General features: G+C 42.0%; 2 protein-coding genes across 2 annotated transcripts in view; both read left to right on the top strand.

Moving 5' to 3' along the window:
- Kdsr (3-ketodihydrosphingosine reductase) overlaps positions 1-4643 on the top strand; it is a 33359-nt gene extending 28716 nt beyond the window's left edge. Inside the window, exon 10 of the mRNA XM_046428233.2 lies at positions 299-4643. Coding sequence (XP_046284189.1) covers positions 299-418 — 120 coding nt within the window. The 3' untranslated portion in view covers positions 419-4643. The remainder of the gene's footprint in view (positions 1-298) is intronic.
- A 5950-nt stretch (positions 4644-10593) lies between these two features.
- The window catches only part of Bcl2 (BCL2 apoptosis regulator), a 167103-nt gene continuing 159102 nt past the window's right edge, over positions 10594-18594 (top strand). Inside the window, exons 1-2 of the mRNA XM_046428231.2 lie at positions 10594-11481; positions 11709-12578. Of these exons, the coding sequence (XP_046284187.1) occupies positions 11994-12578 (585 nt within the window). The 5' untranslated portion in view covers positions 10594-11481; positions 11709-11993. The remainder of the gene's footprint in view (positions 11482-11708; positions 12579-18594) is intronic.

Here is an 18594-nt window from a genome sequence, read left to right as displayed (position 1 = left end):
GAACTTCCCTTGCTATTATAGCTCTGTTCTACTAAGAGTACTTATTTTAATCCTTTTATGGTTGGAATTTTTTAATTGAACAAATGTCATCTCTGGTAGGCTCAGTGCTGAACAGTGGTACTGAGCCCACATATTCTGTTCCTCAGGATTTACTGACATTTATATATTTTCATTATACTTATCCTTGGAGCAGATTAGAAAATGTGTCCTAGAAACTACATACAAGAGAGCTAAATACCTTGAAATGAACTGCAGTGTTATGCTGTTGGATGAGCTGAAAGGTCTCTCTACCTTGCAGGTGGTCACCATGGGCCTTTTCCGCACAATTGCTCTGTTTTACCTGGGAAGTTTCGATAGCATAATTCGCCGCTGCATGATGCAAAGAGCAAAATCTGAAATCGCAGACAAAACTGACTGATTTGTGGAAAAAGACTGTTTCCAAAAATGATTTGAACAGCTTGCTGCTACACGGGACCCACCTTTTGGCCTACAGACACTATGTCTTGTCTTCGAATATGTGGTTGGACCAGTGCTCTTCAGAAGCAAGAGGATAGAAGTTCATTCCGGACAATGTCGTTACACTATGCAAACATGGACCAGGAGCGTTTGGTTTCTGGCCTCTGAGGTGGCACGGTGGTGGTGTGGGAACTGATAGCACATAAACAGGGTAAAGAACAGAATGCGAGTGATGACTTAAATTGTTTCTATTTATTCTCTTCTTTCCCCCATAGAGATCAAGTCCAGAAATGTACTTTATGGCACATAAGAATATGTCTTGAGGGCTTTTAAAAACTTTCCATGAAAGTCAGTTTATGGATTTCTGGGGCTTTTTTTTTTTTTTTCTGCTTTTTTTTTAACTTGGTGTATTTTACTCGAGATGAGTTTTACTCATTGCCGGTGAGTCTGAATTACTGAGTCTGAGTGTCGTGGACACCTCTGTGCTGTGCTCGGGGGTCTGCTGCTGGTGGGCGCTCTCTCCCTCTGATCCTGTGAAGCTACGGGGGATGGGAGAGGCATTGCATCGAGAGGTAAGGAGATCAGACTTTTCCAATCTTCCTTAGACCCTAATGCTTAGGAACTTTCCATATTTTATTCATGGGGAAAACAGCATCCTTAAATGTTCTCTGAAGATAAATAAAATCTTAGAAGCTTAAAAGTTTACAGTTTCTTCAATAGCCATGGTGACCCGAGTTCCCCTCTCCCCGTGCATTTGAGTGTCTGTTGTTCTTCCCATCTCTCCCTTTCCAGTTTTGCTTATACTACTGTAATATTTTTGCTTAAAAAAAAAAAGACCAGCTAAGACTTTTCAAATTAATTTGTGAATTCATTAAAACAAACAATTAAAAAGTGTGACCTTCTTATCCTTGTAGCATAGATGTAGCTTTTAGGAAAGGCTGATGATTGTTGTTTTAGATCGTACTCATTCAGAAAAAAGATGGCTAATTTTGAAGATTCTCATTTTTGAAATAAAATGAGCACCTGTTCTCTCTGTCTCCACCACTGACCCAGAGAACAGGATCTTCAGGCCACCTTTAGTTGAGGAAACCCACTCAAACCTCTAGCTACCGAGCCCTGGAAGTCTTCCCCACCCATGAATGGGGGGTTGGGTTGTAGGATTTGATGTATGTGGAGTGGATTCCCACAGCAAGTGCCTCTGAGGAGTCTCAGCCACTGTTCCCCGTTGCCCCTTGTTGGTTGTACGTGCTCCTCTGACTTCAGGACAGTGTCCTTCCTCTTGATGTTATGCCAGTCCCTTCCCCCTTGCAAGTACGGTACCCCATTCCAGTTCACTTCACTGGGAAAAGACCTCTACTTTTGAAGAAGAAACTTTTTTACTATTCCCTTTTTTTTTTTTTTTGATGTGTGTGTGTGGTACTGGGAATTGAATCCAGGGGTGTTCTACCACTGAGCTACATCTCCAGTCCCCCCCTTTTTTTAAATTTATTTTTTGAGACAGGATCTCGCCAAGTTGCTGAGGCTGGCCTTGAACTTGCGATTCTCCTGCCTCAGCCTCCTGAGTTGCTGGGATTACAGGTATGCACCTCCACCCAGCTTGAAGAAGAAACTTCTTCATTGTTAAAACAAAACAAAAATGATCAAAACCATAGAAATGTAGCCAGGCTTTTTTTTTTTTTCTTTTGATTTTTTGAAGCTCTTGACTTTAAAGTGACTTTAAGTTTTTTAAACAGTAAGATGTTTAATGGCTCCGTGATGTCTTTTTTTTATCAAGATCTGCATATGGCATATTTTAAACACTGATAAATACAGGAGAAATTATTACATATGAGTTACTATATGAGTTACATATGAATTATTATATATGAGTTACTTGGAATAACTTCATTACAGTTTACAGGAGTGGGTTGATGCCAAAACGGTGTCATAGATATTTCAGTCTTATATAGCCAAAGATTGCAGACGATGTCGAGTCACATTGTACAGCTGCAAAAATGGAATAATGCCTGTATTTTTCTAATTCACAGAAAACAATTACATTAATATCTGGATGGTCCTTAAATTTATTCTTCTCATATAAATGTTCCTTGAATGTTGACACCTTCTACTGCTGGTCTGTATTAAAATGGAGTCCAAGATGGTGTCTGATTAAATAAAATTAACTATTTAACAGTAGTTATTTCAGCATACTTTTTTTTTTTTCAAATTATCCTTATAGAGAATACTGTTACTCCAGGGAATCTGTTGCCCTAACACATTTTAAAGCCCATATTCTGTGGTGAGATATTGTCCTTAAACCAGTGTAAGTCTAGGCATGAGAGCAGATTCGCAGAGATTGTAATGCCATGCAATGAACCTTTGTCAGAGATGGTTAAGGCCTACACTCCCTTATTCCAAAATCTTTGAAACCAAGTTTGTTTCTCTTTTTTCTAAATTTTATCCCACTGTTTATTTGTTAGCAAAATTTGACTTGAACTAATGGGAGATTAATGTAGTTTGTGCCACTTTGTATTGCCCAAAAAAGTAGCAATAGGTACGATTCCAGGTATTGCCAAGACTTTGGAAGTTCTATATTAGACAATGCATGCCCACAGTACCTTTCAAAGATCCCACAAATTTTGAATTCTGAAACATATCTGGCCCAAAAAGTTTTGGATAAGGAACTATAGACATTTAAGCAGCATCCCCCAGGGCTGTGACTTCATCCCAGGCACAACAATGTTAAAAAGAAAATTCTACTTCTTAATCTGTTTTGGCTTGATTCTTGTACAACTTGCTTTTCTGCACAGGGGAAGAAGAGGAAAAAAACGAAAAAGGGAAAGAAAACCTCAGTCCAATTGTTAGGGAAACTATGAATTTTCCCCCCTTTTTTAAGATCATATTGATTCAGGGGCTGTGGACCTAGTTCAGTGGTAGAGTGTTTACCTAGCACGTGTGAGAACCTGGATTCCACCCCCAGCAACAAAACAACAAAAAAACTCACATTGATTCAATATCTGCTATAGCCAAAAGTGGGTAGATCTTCCTTACGGCAACAGAAGTTTTAATTTTTTTTCCCTTTGGTACTGGCGATTGAACCCAGAGCTTTGCACCATCTCTACCACTGAGCTACACCCCCAGCACTAGAAGTTCAATAATGATTCTGTTGAAATGTTGACTCTGTGTGACCATCAACAACTTCTGTGAATTTCAGTTCTGAAGTGCCTGCTCTTCTGGGTTTGGTTGTTCTATTTTATTTTCATTTACTTGTGAGTATATTTATTAAGAATTAACATGCAGCCATACAAATTCTAAAATATGTTCAAGGACCCTTCATAATTGAAAAATGTATAGTAAACAATTCTCATTTCTTTTTACAAAAATAAAAATCTTGGCCTGGGGATGTGACTCAGTGGTAGAGCCTGGCATGCCTGGGGCCCTGAGTTTGATCCCCACCACCACAAAAAAAAAAAAAAAAAAAAAAGTTATTTTCTAAAAAATTTAATAATAATTCACATAGTGAAAAGAATAAAATTTTAATCTGGTTATGATGTCTCTTTACATTAATTAGTACATATATTTAGTTTTATTTATCTGGATCTTTCAAGCCATATGTTATTGATTCTTGCAAGTGAAATTTTAAGAGACTTTCTAATACTTAGATGATGGGAGCCTTTTGGTAACAGTTGCTTCAATTCAAATAATTGTATTTTTTGTCCTTCTAGAAGAGGTCAGTACATAATTTTTTCTGAATTATGTCATCAGATTTAATTTTATTACATCGTGTTCTAATTTAAACGTGTATTACTCACTTGGGGACGCTTTTAAATATTCATACTTTTGATGTAAATGCTTTGTATCTTTCTCATTTCCTTTAGTTCTTAGTAACTCAGCTTTAAAAAGTACTTGCTGACCATAACCTTCCAGTTGTGGATGGAATCACTGTTCACGTTACAGTTCAGGGTAGCTGTGGATTTGATATTTCAAAGAGGAGAATAGTTGCTTTTATATTTTACACTTGCTTGATGTGACAACTCTATAGTGGTTTTTAAATTGAAAAAGAGCACATGGCTATTTTGATACATTTTAGAACTTGTGTTGGCTACTTTAGAAGCTTTTGTGGCAAAATTGTAACCTAATTTTCATATCTTGTATTTCTGAATCACAACAAAAAAATAAAAGAGGAACAAGCTTTACAAATCTGAGAACTTATTTTCCTAGATATCTTTTTAAGAGGACACGTTAATTAACAAGACAAGAACATCTTCCATAGTGTTATGTTGACTTTGCATCCTAAGCTATCACAAAGCCTGATTTTTATCATTTTTTGTTTTAGAAAGTGACATTTTCAGTACGTACATGATTGGTATTCTGAGTTATTTCAAACATGTTCTGTTTGTAGGGTTCTAATACAGGGTATATGAGTAAAAGTTCAAGAAATGTGGAATTTGGTAAAATCTAAGTAAGTTTTTCAGATACAAAAAATAGATATTTTGTACTTTGCATTATATCTGTATATTCCATCAGTAAACTATCTCCTAGCTCTAAAAAGCAGCAGATGATACAAGACTGATACTAAGAAGAGCACACCTTAATATTCTTGATATTCTCTTAAACAGAATTTTCTGTCACATCAAGAAGAGATTTTTTGGACTCCTTGGTTGATAAGTTTAACTTTTAAATTTGAGTAATTTTTATTCATAAGTGACATATGATATCACTTATTTAACTTTTATGTTTGGATGTTAAAAAGAAAGAAATTATTTTTTTGATTTCTATTCATTTCTGATTTTATAACCTCCATTCATCATATTTGTTGAATACCAATGGGGAGCCAGATTCGATGGCATACAACCATAATTCCAGCATCTCGGGAGGCTGAGGCAGGAGGATGGCAATTTCAAAGCCAGCCTCAGCAACTTAGCAAGGCCCTAAGCAACTTAGTGAGACCCTGTTTCAAAACACAAAATAAAAAGGGCTGGGGATGTGGCTCGGTGGTTAAGCACACCTGGATTCAGTCCCTAGTACCAAAAACAAAAAACAATGGTGAGCTGGATGTCCAGACACTGGGGATACAATTCTGCACAAGAAATTTGTTATTTATTCTGGTGACTTCATTTCTTGTTTCTCTATCACCTCCTTTCCTTAATCCCTCTGATAACTCTACTAGATGCTTACAAGTTTTGCTGGAGAAAGGGGAACAAGTTCCCCATTCTTTCTTTGGCTTGAGGCCTCTGAATTTTATGACTGAAGTATTTGAATGCCAAGCACCCTGTTCTAGTCTGGGACTCCACCAAGGAAAAATGTGGTCCCTGCCTTCAAGTAACTTAAAATCTAGTGCAGAAACGTGCCAGAAATTGCACTCGACCAACAATAGATCGAAAACAGATGCCCATCACTGTTGAGTGCTGGACATGTTTTAAATTACTGAAATTATACATTAACCCTATGAGTGATATTTTTATCTCCCTGTGTTATGAATGAGGGAGCAGATGGAGAGGTTCAGTAACTAGCCCAAGTCACAGCTGCCAAGCAGTGCAGCCAGGATTTAAACCCAGGTTAGTGGTTTTTAAGCTACCCGTCCCTGTACCAAGCCACATCTACCAGCAGGTGGACTCCAAAAGCTGCCCAGGAAAGTCAAGGATGTTTTCTTAGAGAAGGTCTTGAGCTGGGACCTGAAGAATGAGTATTAATTTATCAGGTGAAAAGATTGGGTGCATTTCAGGAAGACCAGTCAGTGTGTGAAGTCAACAGATATTGGAGATCTTGGCATGTTCCAGAAACCACCATAAGTTAACCTACCTGTGAGAGGGCAAAGTGGCAGGGAAGGGTGGGCAGGCTTGGCCAGATCATGCCATGCAGAGGAGTGGAAGAACTGAGCAGAAATGCAAAAATCACGATTTTTTAGAAAGGTCATGGTAACCCTTGAAATTCAGTTTTAACATTGCTCAGCCCTCAGGCCTTTGAGTAAACAATCCTCATGAATTTGAAAGATACCCCCATTAGATATATGACTTGAATTGTCACCCCTAAACATGTCACCTTATTCAGGGTCTGTAAAGATACAATCAAGTTAAGATGAGGTTATGAGGATGGGTCCTCCTCCAATATGGCAGACAGCCTGGTGAGAATCCAAAGCAGACACACAGGAAGAATGCCATCTCAGGATGGGCAGAGATTGGAGGGATGTAGCTGCCAGCTAAGGATCATCAAGAACTGCCAGCCACTCCCAGAAGGCAGGAAGAGACAGGAAGATCCTACCTAGAGTCTCAGGGAGAGCATGGCCTCACTAACACCTTGATTTTGGACTTACAGTTTCCAGAACTGTGAAAGAATATATATTTCTGTTCTAAGCCATCCAGTTCGTGGGACTTTCTCAAGATAGTCTTAGGAAACAAACAAAAACCTTGATTATTTTTTTCTAATTGAGTTCAGTAGCAATATCTGGGAGATAATTGTGCTAAATATAGACCGCATAAGAGAACAAAAGTTATAGCACATAAGAATGCAAATCCTTTGCCAGGTATGGTGGTACATACCTGACATCCCAGCAACTCAGGAGGCTAAGGTAGGAGGATCTCACATTCTAGACAACTTAGCAAGACTCTGCCTCAAAATAACAAAAGGGCTGAGGATGTAACTTAGGAGCAGAATGCTCCTGGGCTGTTACACAAACACACACACACACACTCACTCTCTCTCTCTCTCTCTCTCTCTCACACACACACACACACACAAGTGTAAATTCTTTACCTTTTCTGCCTAAATATGATGGTTCTATGACTGCCGTTTAAATCCAAGGACAGGAGTAGGCATTTGAAAAGTGTAAGACAATTTCCTACCCTTAGTTTATTTCACCTTTTAAATGCCAAGTCATTAATCTGGAAGGGAAAAAAAATCACAAGTAAATTTCCTATGCTTTCTTTTACAAACCAAAAATAAACATTATTTGTCCACTGTTAAACTTGCACCACAGCATGATTTATTTGTAATTCGTTGCCTAGTTTTTTTTTTTTTTTTTAATTTTTTATTGTGGGTTGTTCAAAACATTACAAATTTCTTGACATATCATATTCCACACTTTGATTCTAGTGGGTTATGAACTCCCACCTTCACCCCATACACAGATTGCAGATTCACATCAGTTACACATCCATTGATTTACAAATTGCCATACTAGTGTCTGTTGTCGTTGCCTAGTTTTAAAGCTTGTTGTTTAATTATTCTAACTTTCTTTTTGAGGTTTAGAACCCACCATAAATTAATCTGGTGAGTTTCTAAGTTAAACTGAGGCTTGTTGGTTTAGATTTGACAAAAGCATTTCCTGATTACAAGAAGAGTTTGAGAGCGCAAAGCAAACACCTGGGATGTGATCATTTACATTAGAAGGAGGTTCTAAGCCTGAACAGGTTGGGAACACTATTACTGGGGCTTATGTAGTGCTTGCTACCAAGTATTCAAGGCATCTGAAAGAGCATGCATTGTTCAGCATAAGAGTTCACAATGTAGAAGGTACTTGAAATTAGAAGCTAGCATTTAATTGCTTGTCAGGCCTGTGAGATGCTATTATTTAAGCAATTCATTTTTTTTAATGCAGGCTACATGAACTACTAGTTTTCTAGTTTTCTCCAGTTAGTTCATTTCATTTATGTATTTCTTTCCACTTCATTCAGGGTCATGGTTTTTAACCTAAAATAACAAAAATGGTTATATTTTGAACTCATCTTTCTATTAGTAATCAATTCCCTCTGAAAGTCTTTCTTCCCTCATTTTAAATAAAAGTGTAGTGATCTAATACATATATTAAACATTAGTGTGTTCATATTAGAATAATGTTCTTTTAAAAATTTCATAAACTTAGGGAACATCCACACTGATGCTGGAAGAGAACTTTTTGAATAATGCTCTAAACATCAACCAGCAGGTGGCGAAAACTAGCCAAAAAAAAAAAAATAGCTTTTTGTTTGGCATACTGGAGAAAGAAGAAGGAAAACAGGCCTTTCAGACTCTTGATACACTCTCTATTCCCTGCATCTTGCTATTTCTCCCTGGTGCCACCCTACTGGTAGACTCCAACCAGACAGAGCTGGCAAAGGGTGGTCCCTTGGTCCTGAGAGATAGAAGCCATCTTGGAAAGTGAAAGGTCCCCCTGGTGCATGTGTGTGGAAAGTCTCAGCCCAGACGCAGTCCAGGACTGACCCAGACCTGTCCTGAGCTGCTGGTTATAGCCAAGATACCACAGAAGGAAGTGGTCCAGGAGACCCATATAGTGAGACTGTGGGAGCAAAGAAAGAGAAGGAAGTTGTCCTTTCTCTGGGAATAGGGGATCCATTTTCTTCTGGCTGCCTCCCTCGCACAAGTGCAATTTCTTTTCCAGCTCCCTCCTCTGGTTTCCTCACCCACGTGCTGGGTGTTAGAAGTACAAAGGCTTTGAATTCTTAAGCAATTTGGGAGGTTTAAGACAAGGGTATGAGATTACTAAACCATAATGTTATGGAATTAATATATTTTCTACTATTTCTATGAGAACATATATCCCAGACCAACCAATTCCTAGTGTCTACATCCAGGCAAGACCACCTCCCCACCACTCTCCTTGAGTCAAAGAGGACCTTCTCACAACCATCAGAAGGGCAAGAAGCAGCGCCTCCCTTCATTCCCTCAAATAATAGATTGTAGCAAGGCATGGGTTCTACATGCGACAAGTTGGCAGGATGGCTGAAAGGATATGTCAGGTGAAGAAATAACAATAATGTGGTGTGCTATTTCTTCTTAAGAATAAATGCCTTGATTTTAAACTAGGAATGAGAAAAAAATAAAGCTGGTGTCGGAACGCACATATTGTAGTACTCGTTGGTCATGTTTCTATGACCACAAAAGCCCAGTGTGCCTATGTGTTTGTACTTAAGCCCTGCGGCTGTGCTTTTACTAAACACTTTTCCCCTCCTTGGTGCTGTATTTGCCAAAGACTCTTAATGATAAAAATAGTTACACACATGCAACTTGTTTGTCCTCTTTTCCTTTTCTCTTAGGGGCTATTTAGACTGGTGAATTAAGAAATACGTCTGGTTGTGGCACAAGGATTTGCTTGTGTTTGTCACTTGAGAAGGTGAGACCATCTCGGATTGGCCGCCAGGCAAGGTGGAGACCGTTAAAAACCCACCGTCCCAGTTAAGACGGGGCTTTAAAGTAGCCAGCCCTGACCCAGTGTCCCAAGTGTAGGGGCAGAGGAAAAATATACACTCAACTATTTTAAAGCCCCGAAACAACCTCTCCCATCCCCTCCCCTGGAAGTTTGTTCTGGCCGGGGTCGCTCAGGTCTGCTCAGGTGGACAGGGGCCAGGGACCGTGCGGGTGTTCGGCGTGGACACAGAGTAAGCGGCTTGAAAGTAAACACGACGCCTGGTGCTTCCCCGGCATTCCTTATTCAACGTGCACGGCCGTCCCTCTTCACCGCAGGGCAGCGCTGAGGTCCCACTCCTCGGGGGTCAGCACCGGCCCCGCTCCTCTCCCAGGCGACAGAGCTCTGGTGCCACACGGAGTGAGTACACACACGTGTGCATACACATGCACGCACAGACGGTCAGCAGCCACCCAGCGATTCCCGGGGCTGTCCGGCCCTTGTTTTCATGGCGCAACCGCCCAGCTGCAGCCGCTCTGCGCTGCGCGGCTGCCCGGCTCCCCCCGGCCCCCCGCGAGCCCCGGCGACCCCCGAGCGCGCGCCAGGCCCGCCGCAGGCCCGAGGAGGCCGGTCGCACATCCACCGCGCCGCGGCCGCACGGGAGGCCTGCGCCGCTCGCGCCACCCACCGGCCGGGCCCTGCGGGCGGAGCGGCTCCGGCGGGTGGCCGCTCCGAGCGCGCCCTCCCCAGCCGCGGCCCCGCGCGCCATGTGTCCCCGGCCGGGCGCGCCGCCTTCGGGCCGGCCGCTGCGCCTTTAACCAGGGAAGGGAGCGGGCGGAGGGGGGCGGTCGGGCGGCTCAGAGGAGGGCTCTTTCTTTCTTCTTTTTTTTGAATGAACAGTGACGTACGTACAGGAAACCAGGCGGTTTGTGAGGAGAATGAAGTAAGAGGCCAGCCCCCCCCGCCCCGCGCCCGCCCCCTTCCTCCCCGCCCCCTCCCCGCCCGCCCGCGCGCCCGCCCGCCGCGCTCTCGCCCGCCGCTCCGGTGTCCCCACCGAGCCGTCGCCGCCGCCGCCAGCGAAGGTGCCCGGGAGCCGGGCCCTCCCCGCCGGCAGCCGTCACTGCTCGGAGCGGGCTGCGCGGCGGGAGCTCGAGGAGGCGGCCGCCGCCTGCGCCGCCGCGCAGGAGCAGGAGGAGGAGAAAGGGTGCGCAGCCCGGAGGCGGGGTGCGCTGGTGGGGTGCAGCGGAAGAGGGGGTCCAGGGGGGAGAACTTCGTAGCAGTCATCCTTTTTAGGAAAAGAGGGAAAAAATAAAACCCTCCCCCACCACCTCCTTCTCCCCACCGCGCCACACACAGCGCGCGGGCTTCTCGCGCTGGGCACCGGCGGGCCGGGCGCGTCCTGCCTTCATTTATCAAGCAGCTTTTCGGAAAATGCATTTGCTGTGCGGAGTTTGATCCGAAGAGGATTCCTGCCCCCGTCCCCGGCTCTTCCATCGTCTCCCTCCCGTGTCTCCCTCCCATGGAGGCGTGAAGCGGTCCCGTGGATAGAGATCCATGTCTGTGCCCGCGCGTGTATGTGCGTGTGTAAATTGCCGAGAGGGGGAAAATCACAGGACTTCTGCAAATGCAGGACTGAAAATTGTAATTCATCTGCCGCCGCCGCTGCCTTTTTTCCTTGTGCTCTTGAGACCTCCGGTCGGGATTCCTACGGATTGACATTTCTGCGAAGCCGAAGTCTGGGAATCAATCTGGAAATCCTCCCGATTTTTACATCCCCTCCCCCAACTCCCGATTCATTTGGAAGTTTTAAAGCAGCTATAAACGGAGAGTTCTGAAGATTGATGGGATCGTTGCCTTATGCATTTGTTTTGGTTTTACAAAAAAGGAAACTTGACAGAGGATCATGCTGTCCTTAAAAAATACAAGTAAGTTCTTTGCACGGGATATTGCTTTAATGGTAACTTTCAATGGACACATTTGAGGTTTTCGACTTTGAGTGCATTCGAGTAAATTTAATTTCCAGGTAGTTTAATACATTCTTTTTAACCGTGTAACTTGTAGTATGTGTGCCCTGCTTTCATCCAGCGTATTAAGGAAAATGCACCTGATTTTGACTTAACTAGTTTTTTTTTTCTTCCTTCTAACCTTTCAGCATCACGGAGGAAGTAGACTGATATTAACAATACTTAATAATAATGTGCCTCATGAAATAAAGATCCGAAAGGAATTTGAATAAACATTTCCTGCATCTCATGCCAAGGGGGAAACACCAGAATCAAGTGTTCCGCGTGACTGAAGACACCCCCTCATCCAAGAATGCAAAGCACATCCAATAAAATAGCTGGATTATAACTATTCTTTTTTCTTTCGGGGCTGTGGGGTGGGAGCGGGGGCGAAAGGTGCTGTTGGTACCCGGCTGCTTTTCCTTGGAGAAAGGATGGCTCACGCTGGGAGAACAGGGTATGATAACCGGGAGATAGTGATGAAGTACATCCACTATAAGCTGTCACAGAGGGGCTACGAGTGGGATGCTGGAGACGTGGGCGCTGCGTCCCCAGGAGCCGCCCCCGGGCCGGGCATCTTCTCTTCCCAACCGGGGCGCCATCCCCCGCCCGCTGCGCCCCGGGACCCGGCCGCCAGGACCTCGCCACCGCCACCCCCGGCTGCCCCCGCTGCCGCCGCGGGGCCCGTGCTCAGCCCGGTGCCACCTGTGGTCCACCTGACCCTCCGCCAGGCCGGCGATGACTTCTCTCGTCGCTATCGTCGCGACTTCGCCGAGATGTCCAGTCAGCTGCACCTGACGCCCTTCACCGCAAGGGGACGCTTTGCCACGGTGGTGGAGGAGCTCTTCAGGGATGGGGTGAACTGGGGGAGGATTGTGGCCTTCTTTGAGTTCGGTGGGGTCATGTGTGTGGAGAGCGTCAACCGGGAGATGTCGCCCCTGGTGGACAACATCGCCCTGTGGATGACTGAGTACCTGAACCGGCACCTGCACACCTGGATCCAGGATAACGGAGGCTGGGTAGGTGCACGTCGGGTTGAATGAGTCTGGGTTTGAAGTCTCGGGTCTGAGATACCTTGGTTGAAGGGTGGGTGGATACTTCGGTCAGGGGAAGGCCGTGAGCCAGGGAATAAAATCGGGTTTGTAGTTCGTTCCCTTCCCTTTTCCTCTGGACAAGGTGCGCCTTGCCAACCGGACCGTGATAACTCCTTTCCGCTGAAAGTGTGTGACTTGCTTGCCAATCGTCGAGGCTCATTTTTGACCCAGTAGTATTTTCTGATAAATGGTTTCACTTCTGTGTTTCTCAAACTGGGAGCTCAGGGGTTCCCAGCATCACAGTAGCTTGTTGAGGTCGGAGATTTCAGGGACTGCATATCAACCAGACCCCAAGGGTTGGGTCTTCGCAGCATGCATGGTGGATTCCTCTTCCTACTGAAAATTGAGAACCATCCAGTTAGTAGAGGAACAGACTCCACCAAAGGACCAAAGGCATGTCTTTTCCAACTCACTTGGTAAAATTCTCCCAGAGGAGAAAACCAATATAACTCCTTTTCCTGGAAAACTGAGCAGTGTCTGTAAGGAGGTTGGCATTCGCTGAAGTTGGTAGACCCCAATCTGCAGTACCATATTCCCAGTGGGCAGGATGGTGCCTGTGCCAGGAAGATCACTAGGCTGTGGCTGCTTCACTGTCTCATCAGTAACAGAGTTAGCATCAGCCTCACCCTTTGTATTCTGTAACTCGTGTATGATTTAAAAGTGTATTGGTATTTTACTTTTCACCACCTAGAATCCGCATAATTCTGTGGTTGATCCACTGTGCTGGAAAAAAGAAAACAAAACAACTCCGAAACCTGCATCTAGCTATCTATGTAAGAAAAAGTGATTCTTAGCAGTGGATTCTCTCATGCCCTGACTTCAGTTGAAATGATTAATATGTATAGCTTTGAAGAACATTCGTGAGGAGATTTTTTTTTTCTGGTAATGTGGTAGATAGGGCTTTCATCATTTTAGCATACAGTTCTACTATTCCATGATCCTAAGACTTGAGGTTTGTAATTAAGATCTTCACCTTGTATTTAAAATGATTTATGAAAAATATTAATTTTTGTTTGAAGTCTTTTTTTAGACACTTTGTTTTAATTTGAACAGTTATCTTTGAAAAAGGGTGCAATTCAGTGCTTCCTTTTATAATCTCTGGGGAGAATTACTAATATTATTTTATAGGCGCTAACAGGAGCAAAACGTCTAGAATTAACTGCATGTGGATTAAGTGTCAAGAAGCACATTACATGTTTCTACTACAATTTACAAAATGTACTAATATTCAGGGGCCCAAAAGAGAAAAGGCCAAGGAAAGTAGATGATTGATGGGAACATCTGATCTTATTTGACCAAAGTTGACAAAACATCGATGCCACTGTACAATGTTTAAAAGTAAACTTAACCAAAATATCCTAACTTAAAATCTCTAAAATCTAAATGCTCTTTGTGACTCCTTTGTGTGTTGAGATCCCACATTCTTGCAGAATTTGCTATAGGATGAAAATATTTTTGTTAAGTTAAAAGTAGGTAGTTTGATTTTTAACTTCTGTATCCAAACAGGTAGGGACCTCCAGACTCCAGGAGGATCATTTTAAAGCCAAAATAAAACTGGTTTAATGTTTTTCCTATTTCATCTGATGAAAAAGTTATATTTGAAATTTTTCTTTCTAGTTGAAAAAAATCCAAGGCAGTAACTGTCATCGATCAAGAAAATTAATAAAAAAGGTGGAAAACAAGGCCATGTTTATGATAGAAATATAGATATAACCTTGACCTTTGTTCTTGAGTTCCAGTGTGTTAACCTCTCATACAACTGAAGTTTCTTGTTAAGTGAAGGATCACTTTTTTCTCCTTTCACAATCAGGTTTTCATTGGAGAGCCTATCTCTGTGGTCAACAGGTATCTGAGGTTGATAAATGTACAGGCTACATTTTATGATGCCAAACCACAACGACATACTGTAGAACACGATAAAACTTTTTTTTGACAAAACCTCTTATAGTAAAAATAAATCATATAGAACCACAAATGGCTGATGGTAAAATGCATAATAGTTTTCAGAACAACACATGGTTGGTTGACTATATAGAAAAACAAAGGAATTTGGCAAAAAAAAGTATATATCAGAAAATGCAATCATGTGAACACTTTTGTAGAAAACTGGTAGTATTTGAGAGTCATAGATGATTAACTTATCATTTCAAGTGAGCAGTTATTAATCTAATTTTTTATTTTAGGCATTTGGCATATAGATTCTTCTTAAAACTCGCACCCATCAGGGTTGCATCCTTAATGATATGTTGCATAGTGCAGTGTAGTTTTAATAACAATGGGAAAGTTTCAGAAGAGAGCTTACATATTTTCTTCACAGAAGACAATGATCTGCATTATATCCAGGGCTCAATTCATTTAAAGAACACTTTACTGAACACTTGGAAGTTTTACATTTGAAGTCACTTTTTCTTTTCTGCTGCACAGTCAGAACTTTCTGGGGTTGAGGAGAAGTGCTTGCTATCCATGTTTCATAACATGGAGGAAGTAGTCCTTGGAATGATTTGCCTCTGATAGATCCCAGAAGCCTACAAATTAAGTAAAGACTAAAGAAGTAGCTGGCGATAGAGTGGGATGTGATTTTATTCCTAAGTTTGAATAAGGCATTGTGTGGCATCCAGAGAAAGCAGGAAAGGGAGCAGTGAGACAGCAACAGTTCTTTAAAAATGTCTTAAGACCTTGCTGCTGAAGAATGGCTCACAGACCAGAGCACGGCATCACTGGAGCTTCCTAGGGATGCAGAATCTCAGGTCTCACCCCAGTGCTCCTGAGTCAGTCAGACTTTGTGGTCTGTGTGCACAAGAGTCAAAGGTGCTGGCTACCTGATTGATTCCTGGGGGCATCTTTTGAGATGCAGCACATTCTGGGAGGGATTCTGCAATGCCCCTGTCCAGTGGTCTCCCAGGTCTAGAGCATAGTCAATATTTCCCAGTTTTCACTAGAGCCATCTGATCCTAAGGAAGAAATAGATTGGAATGAAGGAGAAATAGGAGGTCAATTGCCAGAAGACCAGTCTTCTCAAGATGGTTTTTGATGGTAGTTATACAATTGGTACTGGCATCACTGGTCCTATTAAGGTGACATAGCTTTCTTATTTCAGTTAAAGGCAAGAAATTAGCTCTTTTAGTGGCTCTGTTGGTTATTATTTTATTCTCTTATAGCAGTGTGTGAATTCTGTAAATGGGTTTAGTGACCCTGTGATTGCTTTGAGAACAAAGGGTCTCTTGTAAACAAAGGGCTGAGAGATGGGCAATGTGGTGGTGAAGGATTGTTAGCACCCTCCAAACTGTGAACTCTGATGACATTCAGCCTCATGTGTTAGGAGGGAGTGAGATGCACGTGATGAGAAGGATGGGTTGCTTCAAATCAGAGACTGTAGGAGCTGAGCTTCATTCTGTTGATGAAATGGTGGGTTTAACTTTTTTTTTTTTTGGGGGGGGTGTCTTTCAGTATTGGTAGTTTGGGGAAGATGGGAGCTTCTCCATACCCAATAGAGGTCAGCTTCCTTTTTATTAGTTAAGTCAGCAAGCAGTTTTCTCTTTTCTGAATGCAGCTCACATCTAGCAAAACATTTGATTAACTGGAAAGCAGTGCCATTCTCATGCCAGTGTACAAATTATGTTTAAGAGCATCATTTTTCTAGTGGCTGAGCATCAGCTGCTTATGGCCAATTTTGGCAGCAAGATGATAGGATTAAAAATAGCATTACGATGATCCAGTCTTAAATAATACATTTAATGATGAACTTTCCTTGGGAAAGTGCATCTTTCTGCCTGCTAAGAATCACATGACCCCGTTCAATAATTTATCTTGTAGAAAAAAATACATGATTGCTCCTAGAGTATTCAGTCATGTGCTGTTGAGTGATTATATTTCTAGACCTTCATGAATTTTTTTAGTTCACTCAGTTCTGTTTTCTGTTTTAAAACTTTTGTTGCTATTTAATATCCATTGAAAACATTCTTTGGTGCATCCTGCTCTTTTGGTAGTACATTCTAGTGAGGACAGATTGATCTTTTTAGCAATCCGTGATGGATCTGGTACACGTATGTATACCAGATACCAGAAAGTCATGAATTAAAAAAAGAAATAAACCAGCAAGCCAAATTCTTACCATTTTTTAATTCTCTCTGTTCTTTCCTGTTCTTTTTTTTTTTTTCAGGGATGATAAACTTACTTGTGAAACAAGCGTGTGGGTGCTGCATTTCTGCAACACAACAAGTCTATTTGGAGGTCACCTGTCATGTTCTGGCAGAAGTGTAGCAAAGCAATTCTAGCAGGAGAGCATTTGTGCTAGAAAACAGCACTGTCTTTGTAGCAGATGAGTAGAAAGTTTCTTTTCCTCCAAAGATATATCATATTTGGGGTTCAAAGGATTTGTTGAGCCTTTTAAAAGTAATTTAATATCACCTTATTCAGGTATGGCTGTAACCCCTCAATCTGTTGCCTTAACTCCTAACTACATACACCACATAATGAGTTCATTTTCCTATGATTTTTCTCTTTTGTTACTCTTGGGTTGATTCAAACAACATGACATCTGATGTATAAACAGGATTGATGATGAGAATCATTCAAGGATTGAGACAGTTATCGGACAGAAAAGATGGCAAGTCTTGGGTCTTGGGTTAGATTGGGGCACTGGAAGGGAGAGCGTCCCCTCCCCCGATGAACTCATAGGTTAGGATGGTAGGTGTCTTGATAAACTCATAGTTCCCAAGCAGTTCACAAGTATGATCCTGGATTCTAATATACAGAGGGAAAAAGGAAATAACTAATGTTATATTGTCTACAAAAGTTATTTTAACCATATAGCTGTTCATGTGTGCATTAGGCCTGATTTAAATAAAGGGTAATATGCAGATAAATTTAAAAATACTGTACAGTATAGAACTGAAAAGCATGAGTGGGGGTGGGGAGTTCCCTTTAAAAATAGTAACCCACTAAGCACTCTTTATGCATATTAAGAAGACAATAAACACCATTCTACAGTTTGTCAAGAATTTCATTAGTGCTTTTTAAGTAAAAGACAATCAAGGGTGTGATTAGAATGATTAGAATAAGGTAATTTGAAGAACTCTACCTTAGATAACTAATATGCAGATAAATGCAAGTAGGCTTTGAACCAGAACGGAGCCTCTTCCTTTGGAAGAGAAGAAAGAACTTCTATTTTGTTTTGGTTTAGGTACTATTACTGTTCTGTTATCACATGTTTCTCTTCTAATATGCTACTTAAAATTTACAGAAAATCATAATGTGCTACAACACCATGTTCCTAAGAAGTAGGAGCTGAACTTTTAGGACATATATGGTCCTCTTTCTTTAAATGGAGATGGTAATTAAAGATTTTTTTATGTAATTAAAAGTTTTTAACTACAGCAAAGCTATTTCTCTTATTACAAGTGTTTTTCTGTGGTTGGTTGTTCCGAGCTCTGCCTAATTCTGTAGTGCCAGCACTGGATTTCTGCTGTGAACCTACTTATCCTTCAGTGAGAGTAGGGATCTACCATCATTTCTATTTTTCCAAAGCCATTCAGGGTTTTCTCATAGGTACTGGCCCCCAAGGCCATCCCCTCTTGCCAGGTCTTTCTTTTAGTTCCTGGTTACCTTCCTACTTGTAGGGACTCACCTGGAGGGAACAGCAGGAGGTCTAGATTCCAGCTGCAGGGAGCAGAACTGGGGGTTTAACTCAGTGCTGCAGCTTACTCCACTCTCAATCTCGCCGCAGGCAATTGGGCAAGTAAAGATTCTGTCCCCAGATAGTGTCCTTTTCCTCCAGAGATCATAAATTTCAACTCCAAGCAAAGAAAAGACAGGGTCTATTGGCAGAATTTTTACTTGCTGTGGTCCCTGTAGTGCAAGGTTATTGTGGGGTATAACTTGAGTTGTAGATGAATTTTGACTACATTAAAATAACTTATGGTAAGGACTACTTCCTCAGACA

This window comes from Marmota monax, unplaced genomic scaffold, assembly GCF_021218885.2.
Source record: "Marmota monax isolate L192 unplaced genomic scaffold, Marmota_monax_Labrador192_F-V1.1 WCK01_AAM20220418_F8-fsc00201, whole genome shotgun sequence".
Taxonomy (NCBI): domain Eukaryota; kingdom Metazoa; phylum Chordata; class Mammalia; order Rodentia; family Sciuridae; genus Marmota; species Marmota monax.
The sequence above is the reverse complement of the archived record's forward strand: the minus strand, read 5'-3'. Positions and strand labels throughout refer to the sequence as shown.